We start from the raw sequence: 19731 nt of genomic DNA on the forward strand, positions 1-19731 counted from the left end.
CGGTTTGTTTACATAGTTAGCAAGTTCCATAGAATGACACTTTACGTAGTTTACTTTCTTTCTATATATTTCGCTCGCACTAATATGTCAGTACGAGTGAGATGATGAAAGCAAGTTACGTTCACGCTAGCGTTTATGACAGTGCCAAATCTTATATCCTCCTAAGGTCCAACGAAAAATTGAGTATGTATTAGTCAGTACGGCCCGTAGTCCTACCAGTAGTACTATTGTTTTATACTCATTCAGACCCAAGTACTTAAAATACTTTTTTTAATGTTATTGTACTTATACAGCACCTTGTACAGCACTTAGATTTTTTTTACGAACTTGTTAAAGGGCTCACAGACAAAACAAAACAGTCCTTTAGAAGTTCGTACACGGCAATTTCGATAAGCGCAAAATTTGAAAACAAAATGATGGGTTTTCTATTAAGTCCTACTGGTACGTGGTACGCTATGACTACACAATTGTTGTAGGAGCTGGGTCTGAATAAGAAAGTTAATAAGTACAATGGGTAGGACCTTGGGCCTTAGGAGGATATCTATGGTGCCAAACTACATACATAGGTGTCCTAATTGACAATCACGCGAGTCGCGTTGTCTTAAGACGACCCCATTTTAACCCCCGACGCAAAAAGAGAGGGGTGTTATAAGTTTAACGTGTCTGTGTGTGTGTATCTGTCTGTGGTATCGTAGCTCCCAAACCGATGAACCAATTTTCGTTTAGTTTTTTTGTGTGTCATAGATAATTTTATCGCGAGTCTTCTTAGCCATGTTTCATGAAAATCTGTTCAGCCGTTTGAAGATCATCAGCTCTTATAATCTTATAGTCGGGGTTTTTTTTTTTAATTTTTAATTTTGGTTAGGTTATTAATACTAGGATGACACCGTCCATAACCGCCGCTGGTGATATTTATTTGACATATTTCTGTCATGTCCATTAACTAAACAGTTTTCTTACACGTACTCTCAATCCGGTTTATAACAGTACACGGACGGATGCTGTAAATCTATTTCCGCTATTATGTCCCCTCTGTGTCACTAATACAATAAACCAGTTTATATCTCACCTAACACTTACTTATGTTAATACTGGGTTAGGGACCAGGTTATACTGGACGTTGGTTTAAGTGCCGATGTTGTTGCACACAAGTTACTAATCTCACTCCACCAGCTAATTTATGACTGACCTAAGACTTACTTATGTTACTACTGGGATAAGGACCTGAATACACTGGACAACTTGTGCAAAAATTGTCGCGCTAACGTTGCACATATTTTGCAGTGAAATAGTGTGGTTTTTTAACCTACTTCAAAATTCTAAAAGGGTGGCGTAGGTACTCAATTCCGTTGTTCGTTTTTTAATCTTTCAACCGATTTGTATAATTATTTTTTTGATTGAAAGTATAAATATACGTACAGATTGGTCCCATTTTTGTCAAAGTAAAGGTCTGATAACGGTATCCATGAGGAATCGAGGGAACTCCTCAAATAGATTGGCATATGTATAGTGATTTTTGTATTTTTCTGTAATAATACTCTTAAAATATGCACCTTACCTTACACTTAGGTTATATATGTCAGTTTTACAAAGTGAGCAAACAAGAAGCAAAACATACTGTATGTGCGACAACGAGCGATGCGAGGAGATTGTTAAGCAAATTTAGAGAAACTTCTGTAACTAAAATTTATAATTTAATCCCTTTTTACAATATACTTACTAAAACCATCCATATTTACACAAAACGGAAAGACAAAAAAACAAAGCGCCTCAAACAAGCTAATTGTAAAACATCGATTCAATCGATACCTCATATCCGCCGATTCGGGTGGTCCTCGCACTGATGGATACGATTCGAATCGATACCATCGATCGGAATCGGATCGGATGCCAGATCGACATATTGATTCTACAGCATCCGCTGCTACTGTATTCGCGCGTCGATAACTTTTTAAATGACTTGAAATATGTACTTGTATATTGTACAGTCAGCAGCAGAAGTTACTAAGCGGGCGAGGTGTTCAAAATTACCTCAACGCGCTCTTATTCTCTTAATAAAGTCGCGTCAAGATCATTTTGAACACCTCACCCGCTTAGCAACAACTATTGCTGCTGCTGATTGTATTGTATCACGGGCAGGTTTCCGCAACTCGGCTACTAAGGACCTGCCGCGAACCACATTCGACGTGTTGCCTTTCTGTCACACTTGTAAGTTCGTACGTAAGTGTGACAGGGAGGCAACACGGTCCTATGGTAAGCTTTGATGTTGAAAAGGACCATAGTTCTCTCGCAGATTCAAGATTGCCCTGTATAACAATCCGCTGTTGCCTAGTTATATTTTTTTATTCTTTGTAGTTTTACATTTAAAATGTATTGTTATTTTCGCAATAGTAAATATTTACTTAGTCGTACTATCTGTCTCCTTGCCGATAGAACAGCAATAATAGGTTTTCATTACTCATTGATTTATTCTTTAATTAGACACTTAAATAAACTGACAATACCTTTATTACCATAATGCAAGTTCTTACAACTTGACTGAACCTCATAATTTGTCTACTTTGTCTCCATTATGTATTGCTACGTCACAAATTAATCAAATTACTGTCAACCGTCATGCACAAACTGTTCATTGCTGTAGATTGCTGTTTAAAAAACTGCAATGATGACAAACTCGTAATTATAATCAAATATTCATGTCAATTTATCTTAAAGACATCGGTGACAGCACGCGAATGAGCGCTATTTACCGCAGAACCCCTAGTGCAAATCTCATTCGATAGCGTGACGTGCGTTCGCGTTATGTCTATTTTTGTACGGGATTTTGAACAGCGCGCCAAGCGGGACGTTTTGGAAACTCGAAATCCTATACAAAATGACACTTAACATGACATATGTCATTGTTTTGTATGGAACAGCAGGATTTTTTTATTACCTTGTATGTATGAAATATCTGTTTGTTTACGAAAAAAGTATACCTGTACTAATATTTTGTCTGTTGTTGCAGGTTTCGTGTCATGCTCGCCCTCGCCGTGCAAGAACGGAGGCACGTGTCTGTCGACGGCACGGGGAGAATTCTTCTGCAAGTAAGTGACCTTATTGACTGGACTATATGAGCCAATAAAGTGTTATCCTATAGAACTTGCTAACTTTTGCTTGCGAACTTGTGAACTATGTAAACAAAAGTCATATGTTTCATATCATCAGTCATATGGCGGTTTGTTTACATAGCAAGTTCCATAGAATGGCACTTTACAGAGAAAGCATAGAATTACTATATTGAGAAATCTAGCGTAAATTGAAAGCATACTGCAATGCGAACGTTTTGAATAAAGGGGGATTTGCTGTTTTTCTTACCACTAGCCGATTTTTTTTCTGTTATCTTTATTTTCTTCTCAAATAGCTATTCCAAGAAGATTACGGTTACACTTACAATATACAATTAGTATCAAAATAAAATTAGTATCAATTAGTATGAAGAAGTCCTGAGTACATATGATAGGAGAAAATCGACGCTTCTTAAATACAATAAGAAATAGGAGAGGCATGATGGTAGAACCTGATACGGCATGACAACTTTTTCCTAAACATCTTGGAAGGCAGGATTGAAAAGACAAGAGAAGAAGGAAACCTAGAATAACTTATCTCAGCCAAATAAAAAATAATGCGTCGTATGAGGAAATTAAAAGACTGGCACAAGAAAGAAATGACGGCGATTACTCCACCGACAAGAGCAAAGCTTTTAAGTTATGATGATGATGATCAAAATACACAGTTCAGGTCTACCAAAGAGCCAAATATAATTTTTCCACGCGACCTGTCTCTGGCAATCGATACAAACGGCTCCCGATGACGGTTACGCGCCCCTTCGATCCTTATGCGCGCACGCAACCTTGTGCGCACACTGCACCCCGGCACAGAATAAATAATAGTACTAGCTACAGAAGATTCACTCTCCATCAAAACGCGTCTATTACTTACGACAGATATGACCGCTAGGTGGCGCAAGCGCGAGCAGGCGTCCGTTCCGTAGCGGTGCGCGGCAACTACTATGGCTAGACACCAAAATTGGCTAATAAAACAAAACAGTGATAATTTAATTTGTTATAAAACTAGCGACCCGCCCCGGCTTTGCACGGGTTAACAAATTATACATAAACCTACCTCTTGAATCACTCTATCAGCTCTATCTATCTATTAAAAAAACCCCATCAAAATCCGTTACGTAGTTTTAAAGATCTAAGCATACATAGAGACAGACAGACAGCGCGAAGCGACTGTTTTGTACTATGTAGTGATTGTAAAATGTATCATCATTGATATTAAACTTTCGTGAGGCATATTTTATTTAAACTGTTTTTACGACAACGGTTTCACTCACTTGAATTTTTAGTCGCTATTGGCGACATGTTTCGGGCCCTTCTGGGGTCCATCTTCAGGATCAGTGCACGAGTTGCAGTCGCCGCGAGCACTCGAGCCTGAAGATGGACCCCCGAAGGGCCCGAAACATGTCGCCAATAGCGACTAAAAAATTAAAAATTCAAGTGAGTGAAACCGTTGTCGTATGAACAGTGTATGATCATTAGTAAATAAAAACTAAAACTAAACTAAAACCAAGTACCTGAACAGACAAAAAGTAAAAAAGAAAATAAAATTTACTTATTTTGGTTGCCACCACTATCTCGGACGCAGTGTGCACAACCCTACACATGTGTGCGTACATGTGCATTGAGTCATGTGTGTGTGTAGGACAGATGTGCTCGCTCCCTATCAAGGACCAGTGTAATGAGTTTTTTACGTCGTCACTTATTCCAAATTAAATAGTATAACTGTACCGGTAGGTCTACCGTTTAAGATAAAGAGTTACATGAACATAGTCGCCGCAAATGAAATAAAATAAAATTTGACATGAGTATTTTCTTTGTATAACATTTTTTACGAACTAAAACTAGTACAAGACATAGCTTATACGTTACCTAAATATTCATGTACCAAGTTTCATGTAATTTAAGCATGTTAAAATGAGAGGTTAACTTCGATTGTGTGGGAGCGGCTTTTTGGCGACGGGTTTGTACGATTCTTAAGCGTCGTACTCACAAATTTTTAAATTCGAACACACTTTAAACGGGGAAATGTTTTGAATTTGTAGCGCCACCTATGACCGAGTTACATAACCAATTCGTCACCTTAAAGTCATATAAATGCAGGTAATGTAGCGAAAATAAGACAAATTCAGATTCACTACAATTTCTCACGGTGTTGCGCGATTCTGGCCCCTAGTGCATAAGCAATAGGTTTACGCAACTAATTTTATGTATTATGTGCTCTGTATTCGCAGCTTTTAGTAGTATTGCGGTTATTGTGTGCCGTTTGGCACATTCGTGTGTTTTCTATTGTAGTCATGGTTGCTGCTAATGTATTTAATTTCTAAATTCTAAAACATATCTAGTGGAAGGAAACAGTGGGTATTACTATATAAAGGCATATTATAACTGCATTTTGTGATACTATATCTTTTGATGACTCTTTGTTAATGTTAAAATACCTAATTTAACACGCAAAAAAACGTAAATTGATACTGTGAGCGTTATTTTATTTGTATACAACCAGGCGTGGCTCACTCCGCGATTTCGTCGCGTCGCTACAAGTAGGTACCTACAAGTACATGCGGCCCACACCTATTTAGGTGTCTAGCCATAGTAATTGCCGCGCTTGTACCACCTAGCGGTCATATCTGTCGTAAAGACGCGTTTTGTTAGAGAGTGAATCTTCTGTACCTAGTACTGCCTATTTATTCTGTGATACAACTAACACATATTTAAAGAAATATATATTTTCTTGACTGGCCCTGGCCCTGTTATTATTGTGATAGGGATAAGACGTGATTCCATTATAAAGGGGTAGGACGTATTTCTACAGGTACAGTCGATGATACAAGTGTTACGATTACTTTTTTTGATATGTATTATAGAGACAATTAAAGAGGCTCCACGGAAAGAGTATAACTTTTAAATCCAGCTGATTATCACTTTTAAACTGGATATACTTTAAAAACGTAAACATAATAGTGAAACAATCTTAATACGACATTTTTTAAATATTTAGTTGTCACATTGATTCAGTTTTCGGTTGCAATGACAATTTGGGCACATTTTATGTGGTTAATCGTTACATATTTGCCGTGACTTATTTTTCAAGTGTTTTTCAATAAAAAGACACGTCAAGATTGTTTACCTATTTTCTAATGCTAAAAAAACGAACTATAGCATTGATACACTGCTGTCTATTTTAAGCCTGATTTTGTGATCATGAACGACTTGTGTTATCGACTGTTCTCTTCCTATAATGCCCTGCCATTACGAAATCGATTCTTTGATTGTTTTTAAAATCTTCATTTTCGATGCTTTGTAAGATTATAGGTCGTGTAGTTCACATTATGCAAGAAGAAATTAGCGTCAGATCTGTGATTTTAATACAATTCGGGATGTATAAAACGATAAGTCGATTTATACAAATTTATTTGTTTTGAAGTTTTTAGTTTGGTAGGTATACTTGGTCAACCAGATCTTGACAGTAGAAAAAGGCGGCAAATTTGAAAAATGTAGGCGCAAAGGGATATCGTCCCATAGAAAATTTGAATTTCGCGCCTTTTTTTACTGACAAGGTTTGGTTGACCAGCTTTAATCAATAATCATGAAATACCACTTTTTTTTTCTCCGAATAACTCTAAATAAATATACTCAATGTTGTACGTATGTACTACTAAATATACCTACCTACTGGTTTAGTGCATGAAATTCATAAAATAAATTGTCCATATAATGGATGTATCGTTTTTCTCTAGAAATCTTAAATTTTAAGGTTAGATGTCAGATATTTAGGTGTTTTTTGTTACGTCTAACATTTGCTTTAATACAAAATACCTTAAACGATAAAGTCATTATATTGTTAAGCTAGTTATTTAATTACAAAACGCAGTGCATTGATCTGTGGTCTGAATTGGCCGCGCGAACGTCGCCTACGTCTATTAACGCCACTTTTCAAAATGACACACATCCTATAAGACACTTTACTGTTTTACTGTACTATACTCTACCATTTTACTGTACTATATCTAAGATAATAAATATAAACTAGAGGGTCGATATGTCGAAATCAAAACGTAATACTAGACCCTACCCATAGTGTTGTGTTCCTGCCGGTGAGTAAGGTTCAATACTCAATACTCAATATTTTATTGCAATTTCACAAAGTAATTGTACAGGTGGTAAACTTATAAGCTAGCTAGGTCTTTGTGAACCCTGTTGGGCACTGCCATATACTATTTACAATTCCAAGGAGAGCCAGAGCCAGCCAGGGTTGCCAGAGCTCAACGAGGGTGCGGAGTGTTAGGGTCGGCAACGCTTATATAACACCTCTGGAGTTGCAGGCGTCTATAGGCTACAAAGACTAAGCTATTTACATTTAATAAAAAAGATAAGATAAGATAAAAGATAGTTTATTCAAGTAGGCATAATTACAATGCGCTTCTGAACGTCAAACAAAGCTAGGTAGAGCGGCTCCAACCCTACACCTCTGCCCCGAGAAGATTTAAATCCCCCCTCAATTGGAGGAGGGTATCCCAATATGGGACCGGCAACAAACTCGGCGGGACACATCTTTTCAAAAATAATTACATCTTATAAAATAAAATAATAAATAAAACAAAAACATTAATTAAATTAAATATTATGGGCTCCTAGGTGTCCCCTTGTGTCAAAGCCCATGAACGTTGGGATTGTTGCGAAGTAACTTCTCATTTCATCCGTGCCCGTGTATTTTAAACAAACTAAATCTCACTTAACTACAACGTACGGTAAAAAAGCAGTAACCTTGTGTTCTAAAATGTTTTTTCCAAGAACAGGTGTCGCTTGTACCCACGACCTTACGTCACGAAATGGACCACGAAGCTGCTCGAAGGCAACGTCGTATAGTGGTCACAAGTTTGGTGCTTATACGACTTTTTGGTGCCGGGTACGGAGGAAAACGCTCTGACAATGACAATGTTATAGCATGTGTATTATTGTATGTACTTAATATTTAGTGACAATATGTGTGGGTAAATGTATCATTTTATTTGAACCTAGTTATAATATGTACATGATTAACCAATCTATCATGTCTAAAATGTTGGGCTTCGAAATACGGTTATGCTGTATATGTACGGAGTAGAGAAAATCGTACTCTAAAAATTCAAATTTTCTATTATGCCTTTAAACATGTACAAATGTGATAAGGCTTTTAGAGAATAAAGGACACCAAAACACAACTCTTGGACATCGCATCGTATCTTAAACAACGTAGGGTTCGACACAGACTTTCACGCCGTCCTAAAACGGCTAAACCTAGGATTTAGTTATAAATTAGTGTTTCGCAATAGACATTAAGCTTCGCGGCGACATTGTGAAACTTTAAGCTTAGGTTTATTAAATAAAACAAGGTCTTTGTGACAGTAACACTACAATATTACCCATATACATTGTAAGCAAAGCATCACAATAGTAAATATCGCGTAAGGGTCTTATACTGGTAATAATAACATGTATGCATCTGGCTTTATTCTCTGGTTGTTATGTTTATGGTCATTTTAGTTTTATAGAGTACTGTTAAATAGCTTTTAAGCGGGAAAACGGATATTGGTAAAAATTGCAGACATTACTACTTACGAGGGGCGTTCAAAATATTCTCGGTATTGATATCATACGACCTCTTCTAAAATTTCTTTCGTTACTGGCCGCTAAGGTTTATTCATTGACATTAAAAAAAAGTATAATTCGAACCGAGATAGTCTTTTGTTTTTCTGCAATTGCTGAACAAACATGAACATCATGTGCGAATTGACAATGTTAACTAAATTAGAACATCGATGCGTGATACAATTCTTGACAAAACAGGGTAAAAATAAAAAAACCATAAAAGAGGAAATGGATTGTGTTTACCGTGAGTCTGCTCCTTCTTTATCTACCATTCAAAAGTGGTCAAGCGAGTTTAAACGCGGAAGGGAGAGTATTGAAGATGACCCTAGACCTGGCCGGCCTGTAGTAGCTACTTCACAAGAAAATATTGATAAAGTGGAAAAACTTATATTGGAAGATGGTCGAGTGAAGGTAAAATCTATATCACAAGTAACCAATCTCTCTATTGATACCGTACATGATATTATACATGACCATCTTAATATGTCAAAAGTAAGTGCAAGATGGGTTCCGCGAATGCTGACTCGGCTTCGAAAAGACATGCGTGTAGCTTGTTGTTCCGATTTTATTGACCTGTGCGGTGAAAATCCTGATGAGGTGCTGCAAAGAATAGTTACTGGAGATGAAACCTGGGTTCATCATTATGACCCAGAGAGTAAACAAGAGTCCATGCAGTGGCACATTAAGGGTTCGGCTCATCCCAAGAAGTTCAAGGTCATCCCTTCAGCTGGCAAGGTCATGGCCACGATATTTTGGGATTGTGAAGGAGTATTACTAATCGATTATAAAGAAAAAGGTGTAAATATCACAGGGCAGTACTACGCTCACATTCTACGTCAATTAAAGGATGTAATTAAAGAAAAGAGGCGAGGAAAGTTAACCAAAGGTATTCTGCTTCTGCATGACAACGCCCCCGTCCATACTGCTCATATTGCCAAGGCAGCTATTGTTGAATGTGGGTTTAAAACTGTTACTCACCCACCGTATAGTCCGGACTTAGCCACCAGCGACTTCTTTTTGCTCCCCAATCTTAAAAAGGATCTGCGTGGAAATAAATTTTCTGACGATGAAGCATTGAAGGCGGCAGTGGAGGAGCATTTTTACACGAAAGATAAAAAATATTTTTACGAGGGATTAAAAAAAATAATTGATCGATCTTTTAAGTGTATGAACATAGGGGGGGAGTATATTGAAAAATAAAAATATCAAACTTTTCGTACTTGTTTGTTTTCATTCTCATACCGAGAATATTTTGAACACCCCTCGTACAATATCCAGAATAATAATTTTATTCATTATCTAGTCGAACTGTACAACTGAAGAATATAGGTTACATCAATATTTCAAGGTTTCTTCAACAGCTTAATGATGGTTTAAGGACGTTCGTTGTTTGACTGTATTTATAACTACTAAATAATAATATAATAATATAGCCATTTATTCCGAACGATATCAAGTTACAATTGAATATACAAATGTTTTTTTTAATAATATATCTCTTAGCTCGGTGTGCCGTAAGGCATAGGCCTCCTCCAACTGTCTCCATTGGGATCTGTCTGCAGCAACCCTCATCCAGTATGGCCCCAGAGTCAGACAGATGTCGTCTTTCCATCTTGTGAATGGATGTGCTTGCTTTCTAGTACAGCCTCTGGGGTACCATAGAGTAACCTGTTTGCTCCATTTTTCTATTGGGCAGCGTAGCATGTGGCCTGTCCATCCCCACTTTAGATGGTCAATGCGAGCAAGTATGTCGGTAATCTTTGTTTTCTTTCTTATTTCTGAGTTTCTGATCTTATCTAATAGTTTGATCCCTAACATACTACGCTCCATTGCCCTTTGATACCTTGCAAGTGTCTCGCGATGGTTTTCGGTAAGAGACCAGGTCTCACAGCCATACGTTAGGCAAGGTAGAACGCAGGTGTTGAATGTTTTCTTTTTGATGTTGATGCTTAAATCTTTGCTCTTCATAATTTCTTTAAGTGACCAATACTTTTTCCACCCGCTGGCTATTCTTTTATTTATTTCCTTGGACATCATATTCTCCACAGAGATTATTTGTCCCAAGTACACATATTCGCTTACATATTCGAAACTGGTGCCATCCATTGTTATCCCTACTACAGAACTTTATATACGAGGGGTGTTCAAAATATTCTCGGTATGAGAATGAAAACAAACAAGTACGAAAAGTTTGATATTTTTATTTTTCAATATACTCCCCCCCCTATGTTCATACACTTAAAAGATCGATCAATTATTTTTTTTAATCCCTCGTAAAAATATTTTTTATCTTTCGTGTAAAAATGCTCCTCCACTGCCGCCTTCAATGCTTCATCGTCAGAAAATTTATTTCCACGCAGATCCTTTTTAAGATTGGGGAGCAAAAAGAAGTCGCTGGGGGCTAAGTCCGGACTATACGGTGGGTGAGTAACAGTTTTAAACCCACATTCAACAATAGCTGCCTTGGCAATATGAGCAGTATGGACGGGGGCGTTGTCATGCAGAAGCAGAATACCTTTGGTTAACTTTCCTCGCCTCTTTTCTTTAATTACATCCTTTAATTGACGTAGAATGTGAGCGTAGTACTGTCCTGTGATATTTACACCTTTTTCTTTATAATCGATTAGTAATACTCCTTCACAATCCCAAAATATCGTGGCCATGACCTTGCCAGCTGAAGGGATGACCTTGAACTTCTTGGGATGAGCTGAACCCTTAATGTGCCACTGCATGGACTCTTGTTTACTCTCTGGGTCATAATGATGAACCCAGGTTTCATCTCCAGTAACTATTCTTTGCAGCACCTCATCAGGATTTTCACCGCACAGGTCAATAAAATCGGAACAACAAGCTACACGCATGTCTTTTTGAAGCCGAGTCAGCATTCGCGGAACCCATCTTGCACTTACTTTTGACATATTAAGATGGTCATGTATAATATCATGTACGGTATCAATAGAGAGATTGGTTACTTGTGATATAGATTTTACCTTCACTCGACCATCTTCCAATATAAGTTTTTCCACTTTATCAATATTTTCTTGTGAAGTAGCTACTACAGGCCGGCCAGGTCTAGGGTCATCTTCAATACTCTCCCTTCCGCGTTTAAACTCGCTTGACCACTTTTGAATGGTAGATAAAGAAGGAGCAGACTCACGGTAAACACAATCCATTTCCTCTTTTATGGTTTTTTGATTTTTACCCTGTTTTGTCAAGAATTTTATCACGCATCGATGTTCTAATTTAGTTAACATTGTCAATTCGCACATGATGTTCATGTTTGTTCAGCAATTGCAGAAAAACAAAAGACTATCTCGGTTCGAATTATACTTTTCTTTAATGTCAATGAATAAACCTTAGCGGCCAGTAACGAAAGAAATTTTAGAAGAGGTCGTATGATATCAATACCGAGAATATTTTGAACGCCCCTCGTATTTAGACCAGATAATATTCCAGCATTGCTCTTGAAGAAAATATACTGACTGCCTTACCCAGGGTTTTTGACATTCACACAATTTCACAGACAGTTGGTTTAAACCCTCAACTCATCAGATCATTGTCATCATAACCCATATGGGTTAGGGGTAGGTAACATGGAGGGTGCGAACAAATTTTTATTGTACGTCTGACACCCCTCAGATACGGTGCGTATCGAATGTATGATTTGATCGATTCATTTTGTAACGTGCTGTTTTAGGAAGCCATATTGATTTGGGCCTGTGATGTGTAAATTTTCATTCATCAATGTAATAAACGTAATTTAAACAATTTGTTATTGCATCTTACAGAAGCAATTGCAATAAATTTTATACCGAGGCGCCATGACAGCTAAACTTTTTTTTTGTATTTTATGGCCTGGCTACGAGGCCTTTAAGCCAAAACAGCTAACCGCTTCCCGCCAACTATAGCTGGTCAAGCAAATCATGTTAGTAAAAAATTTAGTTCGTTACATTGCGTCATTTGATCGGTCGGCTGAATTGACGTAACGTCAATGGTCCGCAATGTAACTAAAATCGTATACGAGTTCGCGCGCCGACCGCTGTCTAAAGCAGTGGTGGGAAAACTTTTTTCAAGGGGGGCCAGAAAATTATAAAAAATCCGTGGAGGGCCGAAACTGCAGAAAAAATACATTTTGATTTGAAACAGTGACGTCGCGAGTCGCGAGCCATAGGTACCTACCTATACTAATTATTTCAAAGGACCCGCAGCGGGCCGCATAAAATTCTTGCGCGGGCCGTACTGTGCCCACCACTGGTCTAAAGGCTTCGTCACACAGGCGTGTTTTCCGGGCGGGGCGTGAGCAGGGCGCGCCGCCTTTACATATAAAACGCTCACGCCCCGCCCGGAAAACGCGCCTGTGTTTAAGCCTTAAATCACCCCTTATCGTATCATTTTGGAACCTTCCTTTCCGACATTCCAAGACCTTAAGAACATTTGGAAACGTATTGTCAGGCCTGCACTCAAACTACTATTAGACAAATGCGTTTATAATTCGGGTGGAAGAAATGCATTAGTATAATAAGCTACCTTGTTACACCGATAGAAAAAATGCCATGTTCAGAGTTCCGTGGTCGTTGCCTTCCGCTTTTAGAAGTTTTAACAAGTGGGTGCCTAGCCAACATGACGTTGATAGTCAAATAAATAAATAGTCGATTAGTCACGTGACTTTTTGTAGCATCTGTCATCCCATGTTTGTCGATGATTGTTATCTTGGCTAGGCCCCCTGTCAAATCTATTGTTAATATAGGGTTCAAAATATATCCTATTTAAAACATAAGATATCGACTTTTGGGTATTACAAATTTGTGTTATAGTCTAACAAGCCGATTTTTCAGTAGAAAAAAAAAGCAATGTCCTCTACACTTTTTTTTCAAATTTGGGATTTTTTATGTTATTTCCACTCAGAATCACGAGCTCTTTCTATCCTAATAGGAGAAAAAAAGTGCCCTATGGTTTTTATTTCCATTACGTCACCATTTTTCATAGACTTTGTATGGCGGTCGCGAAATGGAAAGATCGAAAAATGTATGGAAATTTTGGGACACTTTTTTTCTCCTATTAGGATAGAAAGAGCTCGTGATTCTGAGTAGAAATAACATAAAAAATCCTAAATTTGAAATAAAAAGTGTAGGGGACAACAAAAAAAACGCCCATAATAGTTATTGAATTCGACCCTTCGTGCCTACATTTTGAGTTCTACATATAATATTTTAGGTTACCTTTTTTATAGTAAAAAAATCGTTCAGATAGTCAAAATTCCAAACCCAATAGGATAAGTATTTGACTGTATTTGAAATAATTTATTTTATACCTTGCATGAAATGAAACGTAGAAAGCAGTTATTTTTAGACACAATTTCTATTTTAAAACCCGTATTAAACTATTAAGAGTAGGTAATTTGATTGTGACGTCACATGCTCGTGTTTCATATATACTTGGTCAACCAGATATTGACAGTAGAAAAAGGCGGCAAATTTGAAAAATGTAGGCGCGAAGGGATATCGTCCCATAGAAAATTTGAATTTCGCGCCTTTTTTTACTGACAAGATTTGGTTGACCAGCTATAAATTCCATATTAGCAAAATCGTTTTGACAGTTCGAAAAAAGAAACTGATTTGACTAGTAGTCGATTACTCTGCTTGAAAATGGTCAAGCAGATCTCGTCAGTAGAAAAAGGCAGCACATTTGAAAAATGCATGTATTCGCAAAGGGATATCGTCCCATAGAAAATTTTAATTTCGCGCCTTTTTGTACTGACAAGATTTGCTACCAGCTATATTAGGTTATCTGTGGTACCATGTAACATAACTCCGTCTCGCACTTGACCGTGACATGTTTGACTTAGTTCCAAAAGTAATGGCGTCCACTTCCTCACCAAGATGACTGGCCGGAGCGTGAGAACAAATTATTATCAAGTGCTTTGAGATGTTAGGTAACAGTAAACAAGTCGAATATCAACAATACTTTAATATAAGTAGCAAGCAAATTGCGGGGATCTTTCTCTTTTACTCCAATGAAGGCGTAATTAGACAGAAACAGATGCCCGAAATTTGCAAACTTCGATTTTCGCGGTTATAGCCCTGAGGGCCTACCGCGAACCACGTTCGACGTGTTGCCTCTTTGTCGCACTTGTAAATTCGTACGTAAGTGTGACAGGGAGGCAACATGTCGAACGTGGTTCGCGGTAGGCCCTCTGATCCGTTGCTTTCGACGCAGACTGTACCCGCAAGTTCCGTTTTACGCGTTAAACTTTTCGAGACCCGCGCCAACAAATTATTCTAATTAGTGTAACAGGTTTTTAATTCAACAAAACGAAACATGAGCGCGGTAGGTATTTCATAATAAATGTACTCGCGTCCCGCGGAAGACACTGATTTAAAACTCGAAGAGGCAATTTGGTTTCACGTGTATTTCTTTAATGCACTTAATAAGGCAAAAGTCGCCTTTTTGGTGCGACTACCAACACTAGAATTGATGGTTTTTGAATGTGAGACTTGTTGTTCTTGAATTAAGGGTGGTATTCCAACGTTGATTGACTAGTTAGTATGATGTAGGTACGTAAATGTCGTAAATACGGTCATGTTACGTTAAATTGAAGTTATAAACTTAATTATGTTACTTGGATGGTGTTTCCTTGGATACTTGCTAAAAGGTCTTGTTAGTAGACACTTAAATTGAGACCTACTATGCCTGATAAATAGATAGGTAATTAGGTATGCTATCAAGTCATAAAATAGTTATTTACGATACAAGTGTGGAAAAGAAGAAATTCGAAACGAGTTATAGATATGTTAAAACACGTATGTCGACACGAGTTGCAAATTACCTATTCGCAGTACGCGTTTTACACTTTAAACTTTCGACATACGCACGGAAAGTGCTCTTTCCCGCACTAGTTGTACTGTAGTTGTAAAGTAGCACCATATGTACTGGTAAATATTATATATAGCTGATCAACCAGATCTTGTCAGTAGAAAAAGACGGCAAATTTGAAAAATGTAGGCGCAAAGGGATATCGTCCCATAGAAAATTTTAATTTCGCGCCTTTTTTTACTGACAAGATTTGGTTGACCAAGTATATTTACATCCTTCACAATCCTCGACATAGTTTGTCAAAGGACTGTCTCATTTCAAACATAGACAGAGAGAATCATACCATCTTTGTTTTACACTAGTACTTGCACCCAAAAGAAAACGATGAGTTACAGATGGTCAAGCAGATCTTGTCAGTAGAAAAAGGCGGCAAATTTGAAAAATGTAGGCGCAAAGGGATATCGTCCCATAGAAAATTTGAATTTTATTTAAATTATGATATGAATAAAATTTGAATTATAGCTGGTCAACCAAATCTTGTCAGTAAAAAAAGGCGCGAAATTCAAATTTTCTATGGTACGATATCCCTTCGCGCCTACATTTTTCAAATTTGCCGCCTTTTTCTACTGTCTAGATTTGGTTGACCAAGTATATCTATAAGATAATTTTTTTGTCCTTATTTTCTGACAAATTGGTTTGACCAACTATACTTGGTCAACCAGATCTTGACAGTAGAAAAAGGCGGCAAATTTGAAAAATGTAGGCGCGAAGGGATATCGTCCCATAGAAAATTTGAATTTTACTGACAAGATTTGGTTGACCAGCTATATTATACTCGTGTTATGCGTTTAGATCTGCAGCCGGCCAAAAACCGCGACTCCGAAGCCCGCCGGCGTTAAAAAAATACTTTGAAAGTCTCCGTCAATTTAGCTAAAGGCGGGTCGAATAATTCTATAGGAATGTAGTGCGTGTGTTCGTGGTACTATCTGTGGAACCGGTTTCGCGAATTTGAAACAATGGCCGTCTTGTGTGGAACGAAACGTCGTATGTCCTATTTAAATTACGTTTCGTTCTAGCGTTTTGATTTTTGATTTGCAGTTCGAACAGTTCCGACAATGCATCAGAGTTTTATAGAATGTACAGCGTAATCCATTATTATTTTAATCCAAGAATATATTAGTATTTTGGAATTAAAGAGATTAGTAATACTAGTAAAATTTATTTCACTGTAAAATTGATAGACAATAGGCTATTTCTCTGTTAAACATATACTAACAAAGTTTCGCTACTTAGCTGCTAATATTTAAATAATTAAAAAATTGTTAGTTTAAATATGCCGTTTAAGATTTAGTCGATAAAAAAATCAACACGATTTTTTTTCGTTTTCATACATCCGACGTTCCATTTTCAAATCCAACCAGCCATTCGTTATAAAACCACAGATAATGCATGCGTCATATTTTTAATCGTTCAAGACGGTACAGATTCGCGCGCTGATTGCTCGCAACACCTAACCAATGAATAATAATAAACTCGAATGTATTGAACCGTGAGTTTATGCAATAAATTGTGAGATACAATCTGCGCGACCGTGCTTGCGGCTTTAAATAAATACATATTATATGTACCTATAGCTTTATAGCTTGGCATAATGTAATAAAGGAGTTGGTTAGGCTGAGCTGTTATGCATTTTCCAAGACAATTTTGGTGCATTGAAATTGACTGCTATTGCCCCGTACTTACAAACGTGAACCTTCTGAAATTTGGCATAAAATATGTATGTACAGTAATACTATTTTTAGTTTTCTTGAGTATTGCAAAAAATAGCAGCGAAAAACAGATTTCATACAATTTATTAAAGCTCCTATAATAATTCTTCAAATTCAAGCTCTTATAATAATTCAAATATTCGAAAAAATACAAACGTCCCCTACGTTTCTATTTTTTCGATAGCTGTGGTTGATATACAAAAATTTGTGTGAAAATATTTTCAATAATGTTAATATCCTGAGCGGAAAATGAAGACTACGTTCCCGCCACGACAGAGACAAGAGACCGAGACAGAAACGCCTCTTTCTGTCTCCTGTCTCTGTCTCGCCGCGAACTGTCGCTTATATTATATGTTCCCTTTGGTCAAGTGACAGTCGCGGTCTTCTGTCTCGGTCGCTTGTCTCTGTCGCGGCCCGAACCTCCACCTTTAGTAGGAAACGGCGATTTCGCGCGGGTCCACCATTTTCGTCTTAACCGTAACTGGCTCTAAATTCAATCGATAGAAACTGAGCTAAAAAGTATATTGTTAGTCATATAAGTCCGCGGCTTCCCTGTAATCGGGCAAAAAAGGGTCAGCTCCATCCTTTAGCTCCTTTTCTGGATGCCACGACCTATTGTTAAGGGCCTTTTGTCTTTATTTTACCTTTATATTTAAGTGGCCGAAACCGGACTCGCTTGTTTGGGGAATAAAGTCGGATAGGTTTATGCCTTTAATCTTGGTAAAACCATACTAATATAATGCGAAAGTAATTGTCAGTTTGTCTGACTCTTCGCGCTTAAAACGCTGAAGCGATTTAGATAAAATATGATATAGATATGGTTTGAGGATCCCCCGAGATGTACGATAGTTTAAATCAATAATCATCATCATTTCACACAGACGATGGCAAAAGCTAGTACTTAAAACTATATTTTTTACCATTTTATTTTTTCTGAAGTAGATCTAATTTAATATGATTAATAACCTCTTTCTCTATGTCAGTTTTGTCTATGATCACTATCATAGTATCATAATATATATACTTAAATAATAAATATATACATATTATTGTTTAATGTAAAACATTTAAATTAATAAATAAGCGTCAGTTGACTGAATTGAGATAACAAGTTTATAAACATATCAAAAACATAAAAACAGAGACAAAGAAAATATATGTATGTAAAAAGATAGTTTAGTATTTCGATGAGCATGATACACGAATACACGATGGAAACTACAAATGTCGGCCATGTTGTCGCGCCGCAAAGTCGGTCATCCATTCACCATTCATTCATTCAATTAACTCGCCTAATGAATCGCTAAGGTTGAGTAATACAATAACAAGCTATCAGCACAGAAGCTATCCCGAACAAGTCGAGATTGTTATTCTATTACTAATCTATCTTTGACTTTTACTATGGGATTATAATGTTCCAATGAAACAGTCGGAAAAAAGATTTGAATTCTAACTAAATACATATTGTATGACTATCGGGCTAATATGATATTTGAATTATAATATTATTTAGTTATCGTTGATTTCGCTCGTACTAATCCGTACATATTTATTTAGGTATATTGGTGCGGGCGAGACGCTAAAATATATCGACGGTGGAAATTTCAAATGTCGTAAGGGACATTTTGTCGTATGTCCCTTACGACATTTGAAATTTCCACTGTCGATATCATTCAGATCTCAGTGTACAGTCGACGTCAAAGATATATGTATACTTTTGAACCTTACTCCTTTGTATATAGTTTACGTCGACTGCCCGTTAGAATTGGCCTGTACGAGGGTAAAATAATATGCGGCACCCAAACTTATGACTCCTATAGTTTAAAATAACAGTATTTTAGCATTAAACCCTAGGCCTAGAACATCGGCTAATATGGCGACCGATTATTACCGAACTTGAATTGACTATCTAACGTACTACGGACTGAGAAACCTGTTTCAAACAATACAAGACCAACCCATTGAACTGACAGACAGACTGACAGACAAAAGCTTCAAATTAACCCCTTTTGACGACAGCTCTTAAAACACTCCGCTACCCTTATACATAGAAACGCATGGAAGTCACAAAAGCGTCAATTACGCCTTAAACTGTTCTATCTTGTATTAATGAGGTCTATCGCCATGTTTGGGTTCTGTAATAGTATTTATTTATTCAGCGTCGCTAAGTAAAAGCCTTTGCCATTCACCGAGACGTAGGTCAGGCGAGAAAAGACTTAATGGTCGTAACTAAAGTCCTAAGTTCACTTACGACCTTATGACGTATTCTTGTATTTGTATCAGTGGATGTATTCACCTGTCAAAATGGCGACTTCGCCTGATTTGAAAGGATTGGGAGATTAAGATCATGATAGGCATCAGCAAAGGTTCTGAGAAACACGAACGACGAATAAAGACCTAATAAAATAGTCAAA

General features: G+C 37.3%; 1 protein-coding gene across 1 annotated transcript in view; it reads left to right on the plus strand.

The window, feature by feature from the left end:
- Positions 1-19731, plus strand: part of LOC134661243 (neurogenic locus Notch protein) — a 156712-nt gene that overhangs the window by 45182 nt on the left and 91799 nt on the right. Inside the window, exon 2 of the mRNA XM_063517230.1 lies at positions 3008-3086. Coding sequence (XP_063373300.1) covers positions 3008-3086 — 79 coding nt within the window. The remainder of the gene's footprint in view (positions 1-3007; positions 3087-19731) is intronic.

Source organism: Cydia amplana, chromosome Z, assembly GCF_948474715.1.
Source record: "Cydia amplana chromosome Z, ilCydAmpl1.1, whole genome shotgun sequence".
Taxonomy (NCBI): Eukaryota; Metazoa; Arthropoda; class Insecta; order Lepidoptera; family Tortricidae; genus Cydia; species Cydia amplana.